The sequence below is a fragment of the Dreissena polymorpha genome, chromosome 14 (genome assembly GCF_020536995.1).
Source record: "Dreissena polymorpha isolate Duluth1 chromosome 14, UMN_Dpol_1.0, whole genome shotgun sequence".
Classification (NCBI taxonomy): Eukaryota; Metazoa; Mollusca; class Bivalvia; order Myida; family Dreissenidae; genus Dreissena; species Dreissena polymorpha.
The window spans coordinates 50321099-50346238 of record NC_068368.1 but is presented as its reverse complement, the minus strand read 5'-3'; the positions used below and the strand labels follow the sequence as shown (position 1 = coordinate 50346238).

The following is a 25140-nucleotide window of genomic DNA, read 5'->3' as shown; positions in this document are numbered from 1 at the left end:
GAATTCTTGATGAAATCTGGGTGGGATTGTATTTGGGTCATCTGGGGTAAAAATCTAGGTCAAATAAATAGAAAAACATTGTGTTGACAATAGAGGTCACAGTTTTTATCCAATATTTATGAACTGTGGTCAGAATGTTTATCTTGATGAAATCTGGATTGGGATTGTATTTCGGTCATCTAGAGTCAGGAACTAGGTCACTAGGTCAAATCATAGAAAAACATTGTGTAGACAATAGAGGTCATAGTTTTCATCTGATCTTAATGAGTCAGGTGAGCGATTCAGGGCCATCATGGCCCTCTTGTTTACATTTTGGGATGTGATGTCAGTTACATGTGACAGCCGTTAAAAAATGATAATGAACGCAATATGACTATACTGTTGGATATAGTGAATGAACGAGTAAACATAAATATTATCGTTGATTAACTCATACGTTTAATAATAGGTATGCATTTAATTCAATTTATTGAATATTGATTTGTATTATTTACTTGAAATAATTGGTTATGCAAATGTATCGGCAATACGCCTTTGTTTACATTACACTGTGTGCAAATGACTGGGTGGGTTAATGAGTTAGCAATACTACTGACTGACCAACCATCTAAAAAAGTTCACACTGAGAACAACAGTCACCTGTCTACAGTGGTCACTTTGGTAATTTCCCTTGAGTGACCACTGTTCTTAGGTTTGACTGTATAATTATTCACTTTATTGGAAACTGAAAAGAACTTATTTACTATATCATTTGCATTGCATACTATGCCTATACAGAGTGGGTAATCACGTCATGATAAAGATGGAGAAGTCCATGCAGAGGCAGGTATTTTTCACTGTTTTATACCCTTTATTACTTGTATTAATTTGTTAAATTCCGCTCACTTTCCAGCCATAATATTCGCTCTATATCTTGACCTTACTCATTGCAAAATTTCTGATCGTGATGACCAAATTAGGGCTCCACTAAGAAAATTTGCAGGGAGATTTTTATACGAAATAAACGCAAATCACCTTTTTTACTGATATGGCTGGAAAGTGAGCGTCATTTAAAAAATAAACAAAAGTAATATAGGGTATAAAACAGCGAATAATAACCGTCCCCATCTTGACTATCATGTGATTACTCCCTTTGCTATAGCTACTGGAGAATTCCAATATGCTTCATATGTACCATCAACTCTAGTCTTTTATATGGAACAGCTTATTTCATGTACAGGAGTGAATATTGAATTCTGTCTTAATGCCAGTTATTATTGACTTTTGGGTTGAGGTGAATGAACACTCTTGGTGCATTTATGTTGTTTCTTCTTTCATTTGTCTGGCAAATAAAAGTAACAAAATGTCAACGGCGGCTTCTAACGTTGTAGAGTGTCTTAATGTTGACCCAACTGATGCAGAACTAGGTAAGATGGGTTTTTGTTTTCCTTGCACACCTTTGAGCATTTACTTTTGTTTCAAAATTTGTAATGCAAATAAATCATTTTTTTCAGCTGTCAGCAAATGGCATTCTGTGTGAAACAAATTTATCTTATTGTAATTAAGTGTTGTTGAAACCTTAGGAGATAACCAAGAATTCATCTCACAGTTTTACGGATTTTTTTATGGTAAATAGCCATTGCCTTGTAGGAAGTTCATCATTTGAGTTTTATGTCGGAAGAGAAAATAATGTATTTAATTTATGTGTCTATAAGATGTCATCTGTATGGAAAACTAATATGGTGTTTTCTTGTTGCTTATTGATTTCTAAGCCTCTGATAATCTTTTGTAAAAAGGTCATTTTTTAGAAGAGTATCATGTCATAGAAATCAAGGCTTAACATTTGATTGTACCATATTTTACCATGTAAAGACCAAAAACCTGAAAATTGGCCCCAAAAAGGCCGCCATTCCTATATAGCGCAATCATTTAATCTAAGTTTTTCAGGCGCTTAATATTTTGTTTATAAGTAGGGATCGTTTATACGATCAGGAGCATAGGTTGCATAGCACTATATTTTCGACAATTATTAAGATTATTCTCTCGAGAACACCGTATATGTCCTTATTGCTGCCCACTGCGCGTGTTTTTTTCAAGACCCCTGCGCGTTAAATTCGACCACTATTTCCTATTCCTCACATTTGAACATTGTAACATTTTCATTACCTGCCACTCACAACATCGTATGACATAGTCTTTTGCAGACCCGCAACATCGCAATGTCCAATTTTACGCAAATCGTCCGTGGATCCCATTTTATTTTTCATGGACTTAAAATATTTCCCCATTAAAGGGATCTTTTCACAGTTTGGTAAATTGACAAAATTGAAAAAAGTTGTTTCAGATTCGCAAATTTTCGTTTTAGTTATGATATTTGTGAGGAAACAGTATCACTGAACATTTACCATAGTCGAATATAGCCATTATATGTATATTTTTTGACAATTTGAAAGCCTAAAAATTATAAAGCATTGCAACGGGAAACGATTGAATAATTTGGAGAGTTCTGTTGTTGTCGTTTAAATTTACGAAACTACGAAGATTGCTTATATAAGGTATAAATTACTTAAACTGTGTATACACGGCGGAATAGCCGAGAGGGCTAATGCGTTTTTACTTCAGACTAACTCCGGGGGTCACTGGTTCGAGCCCTGGTACCGGCTACTTTTTTTTCCTTTTTTTAATTTTATTCTTGATTTTTTACTGGAGGTTTTAAGATCCAATGTTTACATTTATCAATATAAAGCATTTAATGACAAACTTCAAAATATGCCAAAATCTTTGAAAAGGCCCCTTTAAGAGATGCTCCCCATTAAACAAGTTTGACATGGTATTTCGCGCCTTCACTGTGTCTAGTTGATTAGTATTTATAGTGAGACAAACAATACACCCAAAGGCTCAATTCCATACAGTTGGCGTTATCGGCATTATCAGCGTAAAGCCATTAGACAAATATCATTTGTTTGTCCCTATTGAAAGAAAATAAAACGAGTCTATATCTCTATTGTTGGTTTGTAACCTACGTAGTATACTCACACTGTAGCAAATTAATGCAGAGATCGGAAAATCATTGATAAATGTATTCATCTTTTCAATGCTTAGGGCCAAGTAATTTTGGCAAATCGGAGCTCAACTTACGTAAAACACTTGCTCAATTAACCGTTAAACTCCACCTCCGTTCTCTGCAAAAGGTTTGAAGGCGGAGCTTTGCACGTGCTATTATTTAATTGGACGATTGCCATTGAGGAACAAACACACGATTGGTTCGGCATGTTGATTGCTAGACAAAGGAAGCCAATTTTGTCGGCGAGAAACTTGTCGCTTTATTGCTTCAGACAGGAAGCGGCTTTCCTTTGATGACGTCAAACTGTCAATTCACAGAGTGCAAATTTTCGGAATTGCTAACATTAAACTTTGGATTAAATTATAAAAAAAAAGCAAAAGCGAAGTTAAGAAATATGATTGAAATAATTAGCGTCAGTTCGAATAAGACGTTTTGCATTGTTAATCAACGAGTTTTCATGACAACAAAAACTTTAACAAACAATACCGCGACGACTTGGGGATTGATATACTTCGATTTTTTTTAATGAAGAAGTGTGAAAACACCAACATAGACATTTTTTTCATCTTTTAATTTTTGTCAAAACTGTAACTACCTCGTTCATTCCTACAGTTTACCGCTATTTGTTGTTTCGACAACGGCCCCTTCAGTCTATAACATTATAGGGTGTAGTTTTCTGCAAGAAAAAAAATGGCGGCAATTGTGAAGATTGACGATTACGAAATGGATTTTGTGCAATTTAGCAACCAGGAAAGCGTTGTGTTAATGTATTATGCGCACTGAATTTTTATTTTGAAATTTGAAGGTAAAAAAATGCGCGCTATGCATGGTAAAATACGGTAATGATTATGGTATGATGTACATTTGTACCTATAATCACTGGGGGCTGACGAGGTCAAAGCGTAGTCCGTTTCGCTACGACGTCGGGTATATGTTTTACTACGAAAACATTGTGTAAATACACTACTTAATCAGGCGAGCTTCATCTTTTCTGGTGTTTATGGATTAGAGAACGGAACATCCAGTAATGGTAGGTACTTATTTTCAATAACAAACTAATAACAAATGCGCGTAGTTGCAACCTTTAAATTCATTTTGAGCTAAAATCGAAATATTTCGATTTGAAGCAATGCATAAGGTGGTTATTCTGTGAAAATATCCAATTACGGTAACTTAAATGAAATAAAACTACATGTTACTTTGATTCAGTGAACATTTCACATTTTAAAGTACAAAACAGGTTACGAACATATATTTTAATCATTCAAATGCTTTGTTTCGAAGGAAATTACAAGTCGCTTTATGTATAGGTTTCGCACAGAGTATGTATTGGTTGCGCAACGAAGTACAAATATAATGTATAGGTTGCTCAACGAAGATTCTGTGTTCATTTCAGGACATATCACATGCAGTTTGCAGTTACTGCAGACTGCTATTTTTCAGCGCAAAAGATGCCGTGCTTCACTGTGCGCATTAACATCCAAACGAAAAAGTTGAACTCGGTGAAAGCCGGCACAGTCCCGGCAGAGCCCCGGTATACCGTCACTACGCCGGCACTTACCGGGGCTATAACGGCATCAAACTCCGGCAGAACTGCGGCAAAGCCCCGGTTTAACCGTGGACAACCGGGGCTCCACCGGGAAAGTATTCAAATGTTTAATACATCCGTGATGAACCAGGAGTTACCGGGAAGGACCGGCAATGACCGGCTTGGCACTGGAAACAACCGGGACTTCACCGGAAAAAACCGGGACGGCACCGTCAGAGCACCGGTTTACTTATGTAACGTAGCTATAAAGAGACTCTGCCGGCATTCACCGGGGCTCCACCGGGGCGTTGCCGTGCCTCTGCTGGAGTGTGTTTGGGCACCGGTGGAGCTAAGGTGCCGTCCCGATTCTTCCCGGTACAGTCCCGGTTGTTCCCGATGCCACGCCGGTCGTTGCCGATCCTACTTGGTGACTCCCTGTTCATCCCGGAGGTATTAAACATTTTAATACTTCCCCGGTGGAGCCCCGGTGGAGCCCCGGTGGTCCCCGGTCGTCCACGGTTCATCCCGGTGGAGCACCGGATCATCCCGGTAGGGCCCCGGTTCATCCCGGTAGATGCCTGATCACGCACTGGGGCTCCGCCGGCATCATAGTGAGACTGGGCCTTAACCGCATTGTAACACGAGGTAAATTTACCGGCCGTCATGTACGCAGTAAACAATAACCTGTGACAGAAACCCACTGCCACACCTTTACAACAATATACTTGTTATTCAATTGCGGATTTGTGCCATTGGGGTTCTACTTTCCACACCTTACGGCTGTTACAGGTGTGGATTTTACAGGTAAAATCATGTATACGAACATATATATGGATTTTCGTTTCCTTTGGCCTTGTCGTGAATTTAATTATATCATAATAATGTGCATTACCATGTTGACTGTGCGCTTCGGATCATGTTGTGCCGTTGTTACTACCTCTTTCTCAAAGGAAACATCCCGCCACTCAATGACTCTATATTAAAAAAAACTTCTCTTTATTTTGCCTTCGAGAGATAACCAATACGTCTTCTGTGAGAAACGCATACATGCTAAAGCGTTGTCGTAGCGAGGCATATACGTATACTGTCAGAGACATGATCACGCCTAATAAAAGTAATAATAATAGCCTTTACTTCTGATTACTGGGTCACCCTACATATTTCTAAACACACAAGTGGCTTCACGATACATAGATCAATTTGGAAATTGTAAAATTGTGTCATTTAACACAGTTGTAAACCTAAATTGCATTTTTTTAAGTGAAACTTTACTTCGGTTTGATAAATCAGCGGTATATTTCATGTTTAACCGCATAAACCAGACACATCTTGGATTATAATTTGATGTAACAGACCTATGAAATTTCATTGTGCTTAAATTCAGAGTTTTGTCAGTAGAAAAGCATAATCTTACATGTTTTAAACACAATTTTCTACTAATCCGTTATCGATGTCATGTGTATTTTAACAATGTTTTCGTAGTAAAACATATACCCGACGTCGTAGCGAAACGGACTACGCTTTGACCTCGTCAGCCCCCAGTGATAATGAGTAAGATCATACATTGTTGATTTTTCTCAGTTTTCAACAGTATTTCAGTCAAATCACAGTGGTCAGTTTACTCTTTCCTGGGTTAGCTGGTTTACTATTACTTAGTGCATATACACTTGGGCACTTTTCTAACCCATCACTTTTCAAACTTGAATATCTCAATTATGAGTAAAGATATTGATTAAATTTTTACCATACGATCATTTGACTACATTCTATGCAAGCACAGAATAAAATCATTCATCCGTGATGATTGGACGCGTAGCATGTGGGGTATGTGTGGTTCCATATTTTTGCACGCAGAAATGTTGAAACGCGATTTAATTCTAGTTTTATTTCAATTTAATTATTTTAGGTGTTTTTTAACACAAGGAAAACATACAATTAATTTACAAAACAATATAGCACGTATGAATATTCAGGAGCGCAATCGCGCACTTTGCATTTTACTGGCTACCTTTCCCACTTGCTAAAGCGTCTGATCGTCATGGATGAATGATTTTATCGTTAGCTTGCACATATTGTAGTCAAATGATTACATGTGCAATTTTAAATAAAAATATTTACTCATTACTGAGATATATGTAAGTTTTAAGTGTAGTAAAAGGCGATACACATGTTATTATCCCCACGCTTTTTGAAAAAAAGGTGGGGATATTGTGGTGATCTCTGCCGTCCGTCCGTCCGTCCGTCCGTCTGTCTGTCTGTCTGTCTGTCTGTCTGTCTGTCTGTCTGTCTGTCTGTCTGTCTGTCCGTCCGTCCTGGCCACTATCTCCTCCTACACTAAAAGCACTAGAACCTTGAAATTTACACACATGGTAGCTATGAGCATATGTGCGACCCTGCACTATTTGGAATTTTGATCTGACCCCTGGGTCAAAAGTTATAGGGGTTGGGGTGGGGCCGCGTCAGAAATTATCACTCATTTTTTTAGGTTATTTTACATTTACTTCTTTATTTCTACACCGATTCACTTCAAATTGATACTGGACCTCTCCTATGACAATACGGTCAATCTCAACCATGCATGGCCCCATTCCCAACCCTGGGGCGCCCCGCCCACATAGGCCACACCCACCAAAAATTTCCATTTACTATAATTTTTTCATTTCTACACGGATTCACTTCAAATTGATACTGAACTTTTGTTATGACATTAGGGTCAATCTCAACTATGCATGGCCCCAATCCCAACCCTGGGGCGCCTGCCCACATAGGCCACACCCACCAAAAAATTCCATTTACTATAATTTTTTCATTTCTACACGGATTCACTTCAAATTGATACTGAACTTCTCTTATGACATTAGGGTCAATCTCAACTATGCATGGCCCCATAACCAACCCTGGGGCCCCGCCCACATAGACCACACCCACCCAAAATTGCCTTTACTATAATTTCTTCATTTCTACACCGATTCACTTCAAATTGATATTGAACTTCTCTTATGACAATACAGTCAATCTCAACTATGCATGGCCCCATTACCAACCCTGGGGCGCCCCGCCCACATAGACCACACCCACCCAAAATTGCCTTTTACTATAATTTCTTCATTTCTACACCGATTCACTTCAAATTGATACTGAACCTCTCTTATGACAATACGGTCAATCTCAACTATGCATGGCACAATTACCAACCCTGGGGCGCCCTGCCCACATATGTCACACCCACCCAAAATTGCCTTTTACTATAACTTCTTCATTTCTACACCAATTCACTTCTAATTGATGATGAACTTCTCTTATGACAATACGGTCAATCTCAGCTATGCATGGCCCCATTACCAACCCTGGGGCACACCTAGGTCAAACATTCGGCGTGGGGATACGCGTCGGCCTCTGCCGCGCCATTTCTAGTTCCAATTTGATTTCAATTTAATAATTCTAGGTAAGTTTTTACACAAGAAAAACATAACATTAATTAAAGAAAAACAATATGGCTCGTATGAATATTCAGGAGGAAAACGGCTCAATCAGCATGTTGCAAGCCCGTCAGTTATGAAGACGTGTAAGTTTGTGCGTTTTACTTTTCACATTGTTATTATTTAACGTTGTACAAGTTTGTGAATTTGACTTTTGAAGTGACGTTTTTAATTTGTTAATTTTTATATTTGGTTGTTTTTCAATTTCAATATAATTTTCATGAATTATTAGATATGTGTTGAATTATTCTTGGACAAATTTCAACACAAGCTGTTCACAAATAAGGGAGCTATGTTGATATGATTAAGTGATGCGTTAGAAATGTCTCCAAGTTCACTTATGCCAGTTACTGACAACTACCCTACTTTAACCCATTTATGCCTAGCGGCTAGAAAACAGGCCTTGGCAAACAGCTTAGACCCAGATGAGTCGCCGCATGATGCAGCGTCTCATCAGGATCTGCGCTGTTTGCTTTAAGGAATTTCTGTAAGAAATACTCTAAATTTAGAAATAAATATTCTAGACATCCCTAATTTTGGAAATAAATTGAATTTAGAAGGATGGGAGAACCACTAGGCATGAATGGGTTAATCATATGTAGTGGGAAATCACAGTAGAGGATTTCATGACCAATCCACTAACAAGTTATTTGTGGACTATGTTAAATGTCAGTTATGTGGCTGGGCAGGGGATCAAACCCACAATCTTGAGATTTGTAGTCCATCCCTCTGCCAACTGGGTATCAAACCCACAATCTTGAGATTTGTTGTCCATCCCTCTGCCAACTGGGTATCAAACCCACAATCTTGAGATCTGTAGTCCAGTCCTCTGCCAACTGGGTATCAAACCCACAATCTTGAGATTTGTTGTCCATCCCTCTGCCAACTGGGTATCAAACCCTCAATCTTGAGATTTGTTGTCCATCCCTCTGCCAACTGGGTATCAAACCCACAATCTTGAGACTTGTTGTCCATCCCTCTGCCAACTGGGTATCAAACCCACAATCTTGAGATTTGTAGTCCAGTCCTCTGCCAACTGGGTATCAAACCCACATTCTTGAGATTTGTAGTCCAGTCCTCTACCAACTGGGTAATAAACCCACATTCTTGAGATTTGTAGTCCAGTCCTCTACCAACTGGGTATCAAACCCACATTCTTGAGATTTGTAGTCCATCCCTCTGCCAACTGGGTATCAAACCCACAATCTTGAGATCTGTAGTCCAGTCCTCTGCCAACTGGGTATCAAACCCACATTCTTGAGATTTGTTGTCCAGTCCTCTGCCAACTGGGTATCAAACCCACAATCTTGAGATCTGTAGTCCAGTCCTCTGCCAACTGGGTATCAAACCCACAATCTTGAGATTTGTTGTCCATCCCTCTGCCAACTGGGTATCAAACCCTCAATCTTGAGATTTGTTGTCCATCCCTCTGCCAACTGGGTATCAAACCCACAATCTTGAGATTTGTTGTCCATCCCTCTGCCAACTGGGTATCAAACCCACAATCTTGAGATTTGTAGTCCAGTCCTCTGCCAACTGGGTATCAAACCCACATTCTTGAGATTTGTAGTCCAGTCCTCTACCAACTGGGTAATAAACCCACATTCTTGAGATTTGTAGTCCAGTCCTCTACCAACTGGGTATCAAACCCACAATCTTGAGATTTGTAGTCCATCCCTCTGCCAACTGGGTATCAAACCCACAATCTTGAGATTTGTTGTCCATCCCTCTGCCAACTGGGTATCAAACCCTCAATCTTGAGATTTGTTGTCCATCCCTCTGCCAACTGGGTATCAAACCCACAATCTTGAGATTTGTTGTCCAGTCCTCTGCCAACTGGGTATCAAACCCACAATCTTGAGATTTGTAGTCCAGTCCTCTGCCAACTGGGTATCAAACCCACAATCTTGAGATTTGTTGTCCATCCCTCTGCCAACTGGGTATAAAACCCACAATCTTGAGATTTGTTGTCCAGTCCTCTGCCAACTGGGTATCAAACCCTCAATCTTGAGATCTGTAGTCCAGTCCTCTGCCAACTGGGTATCAAACCCTCAATCTTGAGGTCTGTAGTCCAGTCCTCTGCCAACTGGGTATCAAACCCTCAATCTTGAGATCTGTAGTCCAGTCCTCTGCCAACTGGGTATCAAACCCACAATCTTGAGATCTGTAGTCCAGTCCTCTGCCAACTGGGTATCAAACCCTCAATCTTGAGATCTGTAGTCCAGTCCTCTGCCAACTGGGTATCAAACCCACAATCTTGAGATTTGTTGTCCATCCCTCTGCCAACTGGGTATCAAACCCTCAATCTTGAGGTCTGTAGTCCAGTCCTCTGCCAACTGGGTATCAAACCCACAATCTTGAGATTTGTTGTCCAGTCCTCTGCCAACTGGGTATCAAACCCACAATCTTGAGATTTGTTGTCCATCCCTCTGCCAACTGGGTATCAAACCCACAATCTTGAGATTTGTAGTCCAGTCCTCTGCCAACTGGGTATCAAACCCACAATCTTGAGATTTGTTGTCCATCCCTCTGCCAACTGGGTATCAAACCCTCAATCTTGAGATCTGTAGTCCAGTCCTCTGCCAACTGGGTATCAAACCCACAATCTTGAGATTTGTTGTCCAGCCCTCTACCAACTGGGTATCAAACCCACATTCTTGAGACTTGTAGTCCAGCCTTCTGCCAACTGGGTATCAAACCCACAATCTTGAGATTTGTAGTCCAGCCCTCTGTCAATTGAGCTAGCTGACACGCCTTATAAATTGAAAGTTTTGTTTGTCATACTTGTATGTTGTCTATCTTGACCTTTTGACATTATTTTAGTGATGTTTATTTTGGAATTCATTCAGAAGAAATATTATTGCTGTACAGTCCGGGGAATGTTATCATCATGTCCAATAAAATGATATCTGCACCAGAATATACTATTGCACAAGTTTATAATGTTGTTTTTAGCTCATCTGAGCACAATGTGCTCATGGTGAGCTTTTGTGATCGCCTTTTGTCAGTCGTGCGTCGTGCGCCGTCAACATTTTGCATTGTGAACACTCTAGAGGCCACATTTATTGTCTGATCTTCGTTAAATTTGGTCAGAGCATTTGTCCCATTAATACCTCGACTGAGTTCGAAACTGGGTCATGCTGGGTCAAAAACTAGGTCAATTGGTCAAAAAAAGAAAAACCTTGTGAACACTGTAGAAGTCACATTTGATGCCGAATCTTCATGTAACTTTGTCAAAATGTTTGTCTAAATGATATGTTGGTTGAGTTCAAAAATGGTTCCGGTCCGTTGAAAAACATTGCCGCCAGGGGGCGGGGCAGTATTCCTTATATGGCTATAGAGAAACCTTGTGAACACTCTAGAAGTCACAATTTTTGCCCAATCATCATGAAACTTCATCAAAACATTGATTTTATTGGTATCTTGGACGAGTTAGAAAATGGTCCAGATCGGTGAAAAAACATGGCCGCCAGGGGGCGGGGCAATTTTCTTTATTTGGCTATAGTAAAACCTTGTTAACACTCTAGAAGCCACATTTATTGTCCAATCTTCATGAAATTTGGTCAGAAGATTGGTCTTAATAAGATCTTGGATGAGTTCGAAAATGGTTATGATTGCTTGAAAAGCATGGCTGCCAAGTGGCGGGCATTTTTCCTTATATGGCTATATATGGCTATAGTAAAATCTTGTTAACACTCTAGAGGCCACATTTATTGTCCGATCTTCATGAAACTTGGTCAGAAGATTCATCCCAATAATATTGTGGACGAGTTAAAAAATGATGCTGGTTGGTTGAAAAACATGGCCGCCAGGGGGCGGGGCATTTTTCCTTATATGTCTATAGTAAAACCTTGTTAACACTCTAGAGGTCACATTTATTTTTCGATCATCATGAAACTTGCTCAGAAGATTTGTCCCAATGATATCTTGGATGAGTTCAAAAATGGTAACCTTTGCTTGAAAAAACATGGCTGCCAAGGGGCGGGGCATTTTTCCTTATATGGCTATATATGGCTATAGTAAAATCTTGTTAACACTCTAGAGGCCACATTTATTGTCCGATCTTTATGAAACTTGGTCAAAAGATTCATCCCATTAATATCTTGGACAAGTTCGTAAATGATGCCGGTTGGTTGAAAAACATGGCTGCCAGGGAGCGGGGCATTTTTTCTTATATGACTGTAGTAAAACCTTGTCAACATTCTAGTTATGTTATAAAGTGCTGCTTTAATGTATTCTTACAATGAAGACAATGTTAAGTTAATATCCTTCCTATTTTGCATATTTAACCTGCAATAATGTATAGATTCTTAAAATAAAATATCACCATTTATTCATAATGTCAGTATTTAAAAAAAAATTAATTCAGTTGTCCAATCTTCATGAAATTTGGTCAGAACATTTGTTTCCTGTGTAGTAAAGTTTGGTTTTAATATGTCATTACTATGTACCATTAACTGTTTTATTTAATTTTTCATAACACAGAATTTTCATAATTAACAACTGTTTTAGTCATTATTACTTATGGTAAGCCTATCAACTAAGAGATAGCTGAAAGAAAGACAACATGTACACAATTTTGCAGTATCTATTTCCCTTGTTTAACCTGCTGAGTCATATTCCCCAATCTATTTTTAGTTCTGCTCTAGAATTCGTTAGACCCCAGATATTGATCATTGCAGTGTGTAACTTTTTACCACTCAGCTTTAATACTGACCCTCTCACTGTGCTGTATGCCAGATGTTAATATCAGTGGTCAGTAATAAAAGCTGGTTGAACTGTTTGATATATTTTATTTCACAGTGGGAGTATTTAATGCATGTTTTTAACAACTACCAAAAAATATGTAATTTAAATGGGAACTTCATATCAAAACAAGATTCCATAATGATTCACATACATGCCATAATTTTTTAGGTCCAAAGCGGGACATTCCATAAAAAATTGTCGGGACATTTGACCAAAAAGCAGGACACCTAAAACGATCTATCATTCCACGTTTACTATAGTCAGTATAGTACTAACAAAAACTATTGATACTTTTATTCAAGACATAAAACATCTGATATGAAGCATGAAATCTTAAACATAACAATAACAGTTTTTTTAAATTAGATAATAGCAAACAACGAAGATAATATTCATCTGTTTAAGAGTACAAAATCTAGAACATTACGACAACAATACTCATTATATTAATTTCAATGGCAAACATTAACGCAGGGGAGGCTATCCAGTTGACTGAAAGTACGGGTTACAGTACACTATCTACCGAACAGTGACATCAGTTACACACGGAATGCGCGGCCGTACACATTTCCGTATTTTGTTTTCTTCCTATATACACAGATTAAACTGAATTGTGAATTGTCAGGCGCTGTATTGGGGTAGTGTCAAACTGTCATGAATAACAACACGTTGTTTTTATTACAATAACACAAGAAAAGATGGGTAACTCTTTTACTGTTTGTTGCGATGTTTTTTTAAGCATGTGTCCATGCGCAGTTTGTTACTTGTCAATTGCCGCGGTTTAATTGGAGTAGGGTCAAACTGTCATGCATAGCACCTCATTGTTTTTAGCTTAATTGGAGTAGGGTCAAACTGTCATGCATAGCAGCTCGTTGTTTTTATTACAATTACACTAGACAGGATGGGTATCACTTATTGGACTGTTTGTTGCGATTTTGGTATATTGCACATTCGGAATATCCCGCTATATTGGAACTAAACATTGAATGTAAAAGACTCATTTATGACGTAGCGTTAATTTTACAAAACAATTGTTTTGTAAACCGTTTCAAACAAATACAAAATAAACACATTTTCAACATTTATTTCATTATAATAAAACTATCGATAGCAATAAGCGACCACTATCTTGAAGACCACCATGGTGTGAATGCCTGATGAAATCAATAATTAGCCGATAAATCGCTGATAAGGTGTCATAAACAACACTGGTACACACGATAAGTAGAATCGTATTGTTAATTGGAGGGCAATAAAGGGATTAGCGGTGTTAAGTGTTAGCGAAACAGAGCTTGAATAGCGAATTTTATTGGGAACCTATACACCTTACATCGTTTTTTTATGAATGTCGGGACAAATCGTCTCATGGCGGGACGGCGGGACAAAGGGCCCAAAAGCGGGACTGTCCCGCCGAGATCGGGACGTATGGCATGTATGATGATTCACTCTATATAATCATATTTAAGATATGTTAACAAATATCAAATGGATACTCTATGAAAACAACAAAAACAAATATCAAATGGATGCTCTATGAAAACAACAAAGAAATAATTTCAATTATAAGTTTCTGGAGATAAAAAACAGAATCAGAATAACCTTCAAAATCAAGATTTACCTTTCTTATTTTCTGAGTTCATTTATCAAGATTAATCATTTTCAGGCTTTATGTATTTAAACGATGTCAGAAAATTGAAAATAAAATGGTAATGAATGATACACAATATTAATGAAATGAAATATAAAATTTAAAATTTCATATTTCTAAATTGTTTAGTGTTAAACAGCCTACTGTTGAATATGTTTATAAAATGATTCAAGTAAACGGCAATACCTTTACTTAATTGAATTACAACCAGTCAGCAGTGTCATCCTTACCGGAAATAAGCGATTGTGGAATAAATATTTCCACATTACATAAGTGCTCACAAAGTTACATAACTCGTAACCATCCCGTGACCAGTTCACTTGCGTAAGTAAACGAGACCGCACTACCACACCTGGATACGACAGTTGAGTTCGAAAATGGTTTGGATCTATAAAAAAAAACATGGCCGCCAGGGGGGGGTCTTTTTCCTTATATTTATATAATAAAAACGCTTGTGAACACTTAAGAAGTCACATTTTTTGCTTGATCATCATAAAAATAAAATTGTGTCAAAACATTAGTTATGTGGATGTCTCGGACGAGTTTGAAAATGGTCATGATAAGTGGAAAAACATGGGCACCATGCAGTGGGGCAGTTTTCTTTATATGTATATAGTGAAACATGTGAACAGTCTAGAAGACATTATCTTCATGAAATTTGGACATATCTTGGAAGAGTTCAAAAATGGTTCAGCTCTGTTAAAAAAACATGGCTGCCAGGGGGCCATTTGTTGTTCATTCTTCTTGAAACTTGGTTAGATCATTTGTTTCATTGATATCTTGGGCTGCAAAGAACAGGTCATTTCTTTTTATCTCAGGTGAGCAACTTTGGGCCTTTCAGGCCCTCTTGTTTCAGTTGTCACTAGAATAAATACCAATGCACTATTTCAGTTCTTCAGAACAACCGCAACTTGAAAAGACAACATTAATTGGGTTTATTAAGGAATAATTTATCTGCATACGAGATTTAGTCAATTTGTGTGCTATTTATTATTTATATACTTATTATAAATAATCATAAGCCACTTCTTTAAAAAATATATGTTTTTTTTTAATGTCCCCCACTATAGTTGTGGGGGACATATTGTTTTTACCCTGTCTGTTGGTTGGACTGTTTGCGCCAACTTAAACATTTTGCAATAACTTTTGCTATATTGAATATAGCAACTTGATATTTGGCATGCATGTGTATCTCATGGAGCTGCACATTTTGAGTGGTGAAAGGTCAAGGTCATCCTTCAAGGTCAGAGGTCAAATATATGTGGCCAAAATCGCTCATTTTATGAATACTTTTGCAATATTGGAGATAGCAACTTGATATTTGGCATGCATGTGTATCTCTTGGAGCTGCACATTTTGAGTGGTGAAAGGTCAAGGTCATCCTTCAAGGTCAGAGGTCAAATATATGTGGCCCAAATCGCTTATTTTATGAATACTTTTGGAATATTGAAGATAGCAACTTGATATTTGGCATGCATGTGTATCTCATGAAGCTGCACAATTTGAGTGGTGAAAGGTCAAGGTCATCCTTCAAGGTCAGAGGTCAAATATATGTGGCCCAAATCGCTTATTTTATGAATACTTTTGCAATATTGAAGATAGCAACTTGATATTTGGCATGCATGTGTATCTCAATGAGCTGCACATTTTGAGTGGTGAAAGGTTAAGGTCAAGGTCATCCTTCAAGGTCAAATATATGGGTCTAAATTGCTCATGTAATGTCACTTCTGCAATATTGAAGCTAGCAATTTTATATTTGAAATGCATGTATATCTCATGGAGCTGCACATTTTGAGTGGTGAAGGGTCAAGGTCAAGGTCATCCTTCAAGGTCAAACGTCATATAGGGGGACATTGTGTTTTTATTCCTTTCTTTTTTATGCCTCTCTTCAAAGAAGAGGAGGTATATTGTTTTGCTCATGTTGGTCGGTTGGTCCGTCCGTCGGTCGGTCCGTCCACCAGATGATTTCCGGATGATAACTCAAGAACGCTTAGGCCTAGGATCATGAAACTTCATAGGTACATTGATCACTTCTAGCAGATGACCCCTATTGATTTTCAGGTCACTAGGTCAACGGTCAAGGTCACAGTGACTCGAAATAGTAAAATGGTTTCTGGATAAAAACTCAAGAATGCTTACCCCTAGGATCATGAAACTTTTTAGGTACATTGATCATGACTGGCAAATGACCCCTATTGATTTTCAGATCACTAGGTCAAAGGTTAAGGTCACAGTTACTTGAAACAGTAAAATGGTTTCCAGATGATAACTCAAGAATGCTTACGCCTAAACTTCATAGGTACATTGATCATGACTGGCAGATGACCCCTATTAATTTTCAGGTCACTAGGTTAAAGGTCAAGGTCACAGTGACTCAAAACAGTAAAATGGTTTCCTGATGATAACTCAAGAATAAATATGCCTAGGATCATGAAACTTCATAGGTACATTGATCATGACTGGCAAATGACCCCTATTGATTTTCAGGTCACTAGGTCAAAGGTCAAGGTCATAGTGACAAAAAACGTATTCACTTAATGGCTGCCACTACATCTGACAGCCCATATGGGGGGCATGCATGTTTTACAAACAGCCCTTGTTTTCAATTTGGGATTTTTTTTACCAATTTACTTTAGGAATGGGTCTTTAATGGGAGGGTCAACGGGTTACGCCACATAAAGGCTTGTAATACATGTTACTGTAACAGAAAATGCTCAGTGTCTACAGTAATTTGCTTTGCATTAAATGTACTGTACTTGTATATGGTGCATTTAAGAAATAATTTTTTTGTGAAAACAGCTCACAAGCTGAAGTGCATCCTTATTGTATTACACACATTTTAATGAATGTTTTTTGGTTTGCTTCAATGCACTTCATTACATATTTACAAATTAAAAAAAAAAAAAATTCAGCAATAACATGAACATATATAATTATGCCCCCCTTCGAAGAAGAGGGGGTATATTTTTTGCTCATGTCGGTCGGTCGGTCCGTCGGTCGGTCCGTCCACCGAATGGTTTTGGATCATAACTCAAGAACGCTTACGCCTAGGATCATGAAACTTCATAGGTACATTGATCATGACTGGCAGATGACCCCTATTGATTTTCAGGTCACTTGGTCAAAGGTCAAGGTCATGGTGACTCGAACCGTCAAATGGTTTCCGGATGATAACTCAAGAACGCTTACGCCTAGGATCATGAAACTTCATAGGTACATTGATCATGACTTGCAGATGACCCCTATTGATTTTCAGGTCACTAGGTCAAAGGTCAAGGTCAAAGTGACTCGACACAGAAAAATGGTTTCCGGATGATAACTCAAGAACGCTTACACCTAGGAACATGAAACTTCAAAGGTACATTGATCATGACTCGAAGATGACCCCTATTGATTTTCAGGTCACTAGGTCAAATGTAACGGTGACTCAAACCAGTAAAATGGTTTCCGGATGATAAGTCAAGAACGCTTACGCCTAGGATCATGAAACTTCATAGGTACATTGATCATGACTGGCAGATGACCCCTATGGATTTTCAGGTCACTAAGTCAAAGGTCAAGGTCACAGTGACAAAAAACGAATTCACACAATGGCTGCCACTACAGTTGACAGCCCATATGGGGAGCATGCATGTTTTACAAACAGCCCTTGTTTATATAGTTACTGCATTTGAACGATAATACAAAGAACATCAATACATTACTGTTCCAAACACGATTTTTTTTTATTGAATCCATTGTTTAAATTGGTCATACTTGTCTGGTTCATCATAGGAGATAGTTTTGTCTTCCACTGGAGACCACTGTGTAATGCACTTCAATTTGCAAACAGATTACATCTGTATTTCACTGGATGTTCAACCAACCAACACTTCATATTAGTGGTGTGAAAGGAAAATAATGTTGGTATTTTAAAAATGGCTACCAAAAGTGCTAGAGATATTATGAGAAACCTTAGAGGTAATCAGATTATTGAAAGTTTATCGCTCATTGAAAGCTCCTTTACTTATCCTTTACTATTCAGTTAACAGTATGACACAATATTCTATCAGATTAAGGGATATATGTACAATGGCAAAAGATACAAGTGGTTGAGCTGTTTTGAAATTTTATTCAAGGATGCAAAATATTTAATTATCTGCTTTTCAGTTAAGTGGAATCTAATGTAATTACTACGAAGGAAACATTTAATTTTAGATCAGTACGTAACTATATTATATGTTGTAGATGCTCTAACAGGTTCTTGGAAACTTTCATTCTTTATTATATGCTTTAAACCTTTACCACTTAGTTATGTATTTTGACCTATTTGTAGTCACTTAGAAAGTTAAATTCAATTAAAGGCCGTTCTTATATGATCTAAGTTTTAAAGGTTTCAGTTGCAACCATGAGATACGGATGAGCAGCAAAAAGCATAAAACCTAAACAGACTGTTTGCATTTACCCATTTTTACTTAGCTTCTGAGTGCGAAAGGGTTAAATATATGCAAGGTTTGCAACAAGTGTTTAACCCATTTATGCCTAGTGGACTCTCCCATCATGCGGCGTCTCATCTGGGTCTACGCTGTTTGCAAAGTCCTTTTTTCAGGACGCTAGGCATAAATGGGTTAATAAGAGTATATGATAGAGCCTGATGTTTCAAGGACATGTTAATGATGTCTAACAATAAATAAATTCAAAAGGAAAATAAATACTCCCTAGTGTACACTAGATATTTTAAAACAGTCTATAATAATGTGTTCTTTTTTTAACAGTGATTACTATTGAAAGAGTTTAATACCACTGTGAAAGCAATGAAATGAATTATCAATCATACAATTAAAAGTATTTTTTAGTAAAATACAATCATTAATCAATCACCGTTAAGTATACTTAAGGAATTATCTTTAAGGAGGTTTATAAGCCAAATATATTTGATACTTGCATTTTTTTTTACGTATTACTCTATGCAGTGGGAGCATTAACCATCTTAGTATTGCAATTACTTGTGTCTGTCAGAAAGTATGGCATACTTCAAGTACATATCGCAATGCAATTCCTAAAATATATATCTTAGAACTTTGAATATTAAGTATATATTTATGCCCCCGGTAGGGTGGCAAATAGCAGTTTTACTGTCCGTCAGTGTGTCAGTCAGTTTGTCCGTTCGTCCGAAAACTTTAAAATTGGCCATAACTTTTGCAATATTGAAGATAGCAATTTGATATTTGGCATGCATGTGTATCTCATGAAGCTGCACATTTTGAGTGTTGAAAGGTCATGGTCATCCTTCAAGGTCAAAAGTCAAAAAACAAAATCCAAGGGAAGTAACAAGCTTTAAAGGGAGATAATTTCAATTTTATACCATTTGGCATGTACATATCATTTTTACAAGGGAAGTAATATTTTTTTAAAGGATATAATCTGAAACAAATTTTAATATCAATGTCATCCTTCACGGTCAAAAGTCAAAAAATACAATCCAAAGGAAGTAATAAGCTATAAAAGGGAGATAATTTCTAAACCCGCCAAATGATTATTGAAATTTGTATTTCAAAGCGGCGCAATAGGGGGCATTGTGTTTCTGACAAACACATCTCTTGTTGATAATTGTATTTGTTATACGTGAGAAAATATGGTTTACAAACTATTTCTCTGTTTTGAAGAATAGGGCATAAAGAAAATTTGTTTACTGAACTGAGTTGTGGGTTATATATTGTCAAGACTTGCCTTGTGAACACTCTAGAAGCTATATGTTTTGTTCCAATTAAATATTGACAGAATTCATAATTATGTAAAATGGTGTCAAAAACCAGGTATTTTGGTCAAATTTAAGAAAATGCTTTGAACACTCTTGAGGTCACATTTACTGCCCAATATTTATGAACTTTGGTCAGAACATTAAATTTGTATTTACGATTTCTCCACCGAATGAGTGTCCATTGAGAAATATGTCTGCCATGAGGCGGGACAGTTTTCCTTATCTGGTTTATAATAGTAAAATCATTTTGAAGACGCTGTATAGTAACCTTCTCATTATGGAACTTTTTACATGTATGAACAAAATTGTGTTAAAAAAAATGGTTGCTTAAGAATTGGACAGTTTTACCCTGAAACTGAGTGTATACTACCTGCTCTGAACAGTTTTGTTCCTTTGGGTCTTAGGTGAGCGCCTAAGGGCCTTTTGCCCTCTTGTCTTTATCAACCATTGGTTAAAATGATGACCCTGCACATTTTTATTATATTTACTCTTTCAATGCGGGAACCGAATTTTGAAGGCCTTTGCAAACAGTTTGGATCCAGATGAGACGACACAGAATGTGGCGTCTCATCAGGATCCAAACTGTTTGCTATTCTTAAAGTATTCTTTGAAAAAAATCGAAGAAAATGCTTATTTTAGAAATTCAGCAGAGGACATTTTAGCAGACGAAAAATTTCCCAGCATGCAAAGGGTTAATAAGCCTAGCTCTGGTGAAACTGGGCTTTATGCGAAAAGTGTCCGCCCAGATTAGCCTGTGCAGTATACACAGGGTCCTGGTATGACACTTTACAACTAAACTGGATTTTCTTTTTGAAGAGTTTTCCTTTAAACAAAAAATTCAATACAATCATGCAGAAAGTGTCTTTCATAATTAGCCTGTACAGACTGCACTTGCTCATCTGGGCAGACACTTTACGCACATGCAGACATTTTGGCATGTTTTGAAATTTGTCATTAAATGCTCTAAATTGATAAATGTAAACATTTGGGCTGAAAAGCTTCAGGATAAAACTAAAATAAAATTAAGGAAAGAAAAAACATGTTATCCTCACAAGGGCTTGAACCACTGTCCCTTGTAGTTAGACTAGCACTCAACCCTTTGCATGCTGGGAAATTTGTCGTCTGAAAAATGTCGTCTGCTGAATTTATAAAATAAGCATTTTCTTTGATTTTTTTCAAAGAATACTATCAGAATAGCAAATAGTTTGGATCCTGATGAGACGCCACACTATGTGGCGTCTCATCTGGATCCAAACTGTTTGCAAAAGCCTTCAAAATTCGGTTCCAGCACTAAAAGGGTTAAACCATTCCTCCATCCATGCTCAAATCATAAGTGATGTTTTGTATATGTTATATAAGAAATCCTTGTAATGTTACAAAATATACAATGACAACAGAACTCTCCAAATTTTTCAATTGTTTTGCGTTTGTAACGCTTTATAATTTTCAGGTTTTTAATCGTCAAAGATGCATATAATTGATATTTTATATTTTACTGTTTCCTCGAAAATGTCATAATTGCAAAGACATTTTTTTCAATTTTGTCTATTTACCTAAACGTGAAAAGGTCCCTTTAAGTCCAGTTTCTCAGAACAAGGCTTAAATGTGAATGCATGTTTCTCATCTTATATGTAACTGTTTTGCTATTCTAGACGCGCAAGATGGGCCTGTGGTACTGGCCTATGACAGTGACATCCTCCATGGGAAATTCTCCGAGTTCCTTCGACTGAGCCGGGAGCTGGGGGGAGACCTACAGACTCAGGTATCAATCGTTTGTTGTTGGAGCCTTAATTGTCCCACACTTGTCCAAGACGGGAGGCGGAAAACTACAACGGGCGAGGCATGGTCAGGGGTGATAACCCCAAAAAATGGTTAGGGTAAGGGTTAGGGTTAGGGGTCGGGTTAGGGTTGGGTTTAGGCTAACCCAAACCCTAACCCGACCCCTAACACTAACCCAAACCCTAACCCTAACCCTCTAACCCCCCCTTGCGCAATACCATACCATGCCTCGCCCGTTGTCGTTTTCCGCCTCCCGTCCAAGACCAATGCCAGTTGCTGCCTGTAAATAAAGGAGATCTAGACATGCATATAGGCCATATTATAAATATATTGATAGATAGGTGGTCAAATACTGAGCTCAATATGTGTACTTGAAAAAAGACTTTCTGACTCGATTCCATAGGGACTTGAAACATTAAAACCCTATAAAGGCTATATTTATATATATATATATAATCTTTGGATACCTTTGTCATAAACTCCTATAGTACATGCATTGTCTGATTTGGATGTAAAAAATCACATTTATTTTCTGTTTGATGTAATAGTTTGAATGCATTTGGATTTTTTTGAAATACTTTTATCCATGTAGCTTCAGGAATGTGAGGCCAGTGCTGCCCCTTTTAAACACCGGCAAAATTGTAAGGGCTTGTAATAAATTAGCAATCTGATCCCTGGTTTTGAGAGCAAGTTATACTTACTGAAATCCCCATTGAAGATGGCCTATTTGATGTAAAAGCTATTTATTTTTGCATTTAGATAATACATACATTAGATATAACGTCTGTATCAATGTTATAAGGGATAATCAATAACACCAACAATGTACACCAAAATCATCCTGAATATTGCATAATCTCCCGCATATAGATTCAACTTTGGTGTTAGCCTGTCTGGGTTTTCGGACTGCTAGGTCACATGACTAAGTGGGCGGGGGCAGAGGCATTGCCCTCCAGGCGAGATTTCAATTTGTGAATTCAGTACATTACCACTAGATCACGTTCCTGATTCATAAAGCAATGTCACTTATCTACAAATGTTATGAATACATAGTAATTCATTAACCGCTCAATGCCTCAACATGACCTATTGTTGGTAATCCAATTACCGTTTTCAAAAACGGTAATTAACTGTTATTTGAACATATTGAAATTTCCTCAAGTGGGGGTGGTTTTGTTGTGTATTGCTATGTATTAGATATGCTTTGTAGTAACACGCTAAGACGTTTGATAGCTATTGTTTAAAATTGTCTTTTCTAGTTTTGTCTAATTGAACTTGATTATTCTGTAATTAAAATCTAACTGATACATTCGATTGAAAGTCTAGACGTGGAAACCCTATATACTGAAAGAAATCTGATCTGTCCTTATAGGATATCTGACAGCTTAGTGTGGCAGCTTTAGTTTAATTTTCAGATTTGAAAAAATGCAATATTTTGATTACTTTTATTTATACCAGTACATACTTTGAGAATTATTATTATTTGAATAAACCTTTCACTGTGTTTTTCACATACCATTAAAAATGATAATTAAAATGGTTATTAATTGAAGATATTATGGAAATGGTATGTAAAATCATTTACATAAATTTAAAATGCTATATGAACATTCAAAGGGGTGTAAAGACTGTCTGCTTTGTCCAACGCTTAAAAGAGAAGAGACCAAACTAAAATGTTTTCATATTTGGCGCCAATGAATAAATAGTATTGCCATATTACTTTATACAATGGTATTCAAATTTGATGCTTAAACAACATAAATGCCTACTTTACTATATTTTTATGTCCCCCACTATAGTAGTGGGGGACATATTGTTTTTGCCCTGTCTGTCTGTCTGTCTGTTGGTCTGTTGGTCTGTCTGTTGGTCTGTTTGCGCCAACTTTAACATTTTGCAATAACTTTTGCTATATTGAAGATAGCAACTTCATATTTGCCATGCATGTGTATCTTATGAAGCTGCACATTTTTAGTGGTGAAAGGTCAAGGTCAATGTCATCCTTCAAGGTCAGAGGTCAAACATATGTGGCCAAAATCGCTCATTTTATGAATACTTTTGCAATATTGAAGATAGCAACTTGATATTTGGCATGCATGTGTATCTTATGGAGCTGCACATTTTGAGTTTTGAAAGGTCAAGGTCAAGGTCATCCTTCAAGCTCAGAGGTCAAATATATGTGGCCAAAATCGCTTATTTTATGAATACTTTTGCAATATTGAAGATAGCAACTTGATATTTGGCATGCATGTGTATCTCATGGAGCTGCACATTTTGAGTGGTGAAAGGTCAAGGTCATCCTTCAAGGTCAGAGGTCAAATATATGTGGCCCAAATCGCTTATTTTATGAATACTTTTGCAATATTGAAGATAGCAACTTGATATTTGGCATGCATGTGTATATTATGGAGCTGCACATTTTGAGTGGTGAAAGGTCAAGGTCATCCTTCACAAGGTCAAGGTCATCCTTCACAAGGTCAAGGTCATATATAGGGGGACATTGTGTTTCACAAATACATCTTGTTTTATAAATTTTTGTAATGACTAATATTTCTGATATTACCAAATTATGTTGTCAGACTTGATGCATTGAACAAGACCTCCAGCATGTTTCTATGACCCAAATTACCAAATTCATAATGAATTAAATTAAAATCTTTCTGTCCCTTTCAGTCAGTGCAAGATTAGCTCAAGATTATGTTGTAATTACCAAATACGTTTATACAATTAAAAAAAGTTTGGGGGGGGGGGGCACACAAGCTCATTCATTAATGTTTTATTGGCCAATTAAATGCTTGCAAGTACATGTACATTTATACACTTTGTCAGTAGCTATTGTACACTTTTTTCCCATCACTGTGACTATGTCATATCTTTTGTTTATTTGTTCTCCTTTCTCTTTTTAGAGCTGATTTATCAATGATGTTCAACTAACTTTTAAACATAGTTATTGTATCTCTTTTATGCGTTGCACTATAATTCTACAATTGAAAGCAATGAACAATACGAATAGTTATGTGTTTCTACTATTTGCACAACAAATTATCATTTGCATTCCTATTATAGCATGAAGTTTGTCAATCAAGCTGTATATTTGCATATTTTATGTGCATTATTCCATTACTTATTAATTTGTATTTATAAGAAAAAAAGTTTAAACTGTACCAGCAGGTGGCA

General features: G+C 37.2%; 1 protein-coding gene across 5 annotated transcripts in view; it reads left to right on the top strand.

Moving 5' to 3' along the window:
• LOC127856982 (adenylyl cyclase-associated protein 1-like) overlaps positions 1-25140 on the top strand; it is a 95417-nt gene that overhangs the window by 29671 nt on the left and 40606 nt on the right. For 2 of the 5 annotated variants that reach the window (XM_052393211.1, XM_052393212.1), the window contains exons 3-5: positions 1371-1406; positions 8086-8136; positions 21840-21949. In XM_052393211.1, the coding sequence (XP_052249171.1) occupies positions 1371-1406; positions 8086-8136; positions 21840-21949 (197 nt within the window). Of the gene's footprint in view, positions 1-1370; positions 1407-8085; positions 8137-18311; positions 18408-21839; positions 21950-25140 lie in introns of those variants that run through there. The other 3 variants (XM_052393213.1, XM_052393215.1, XM_052393214.1) reach the window with 3 other exon arrangements.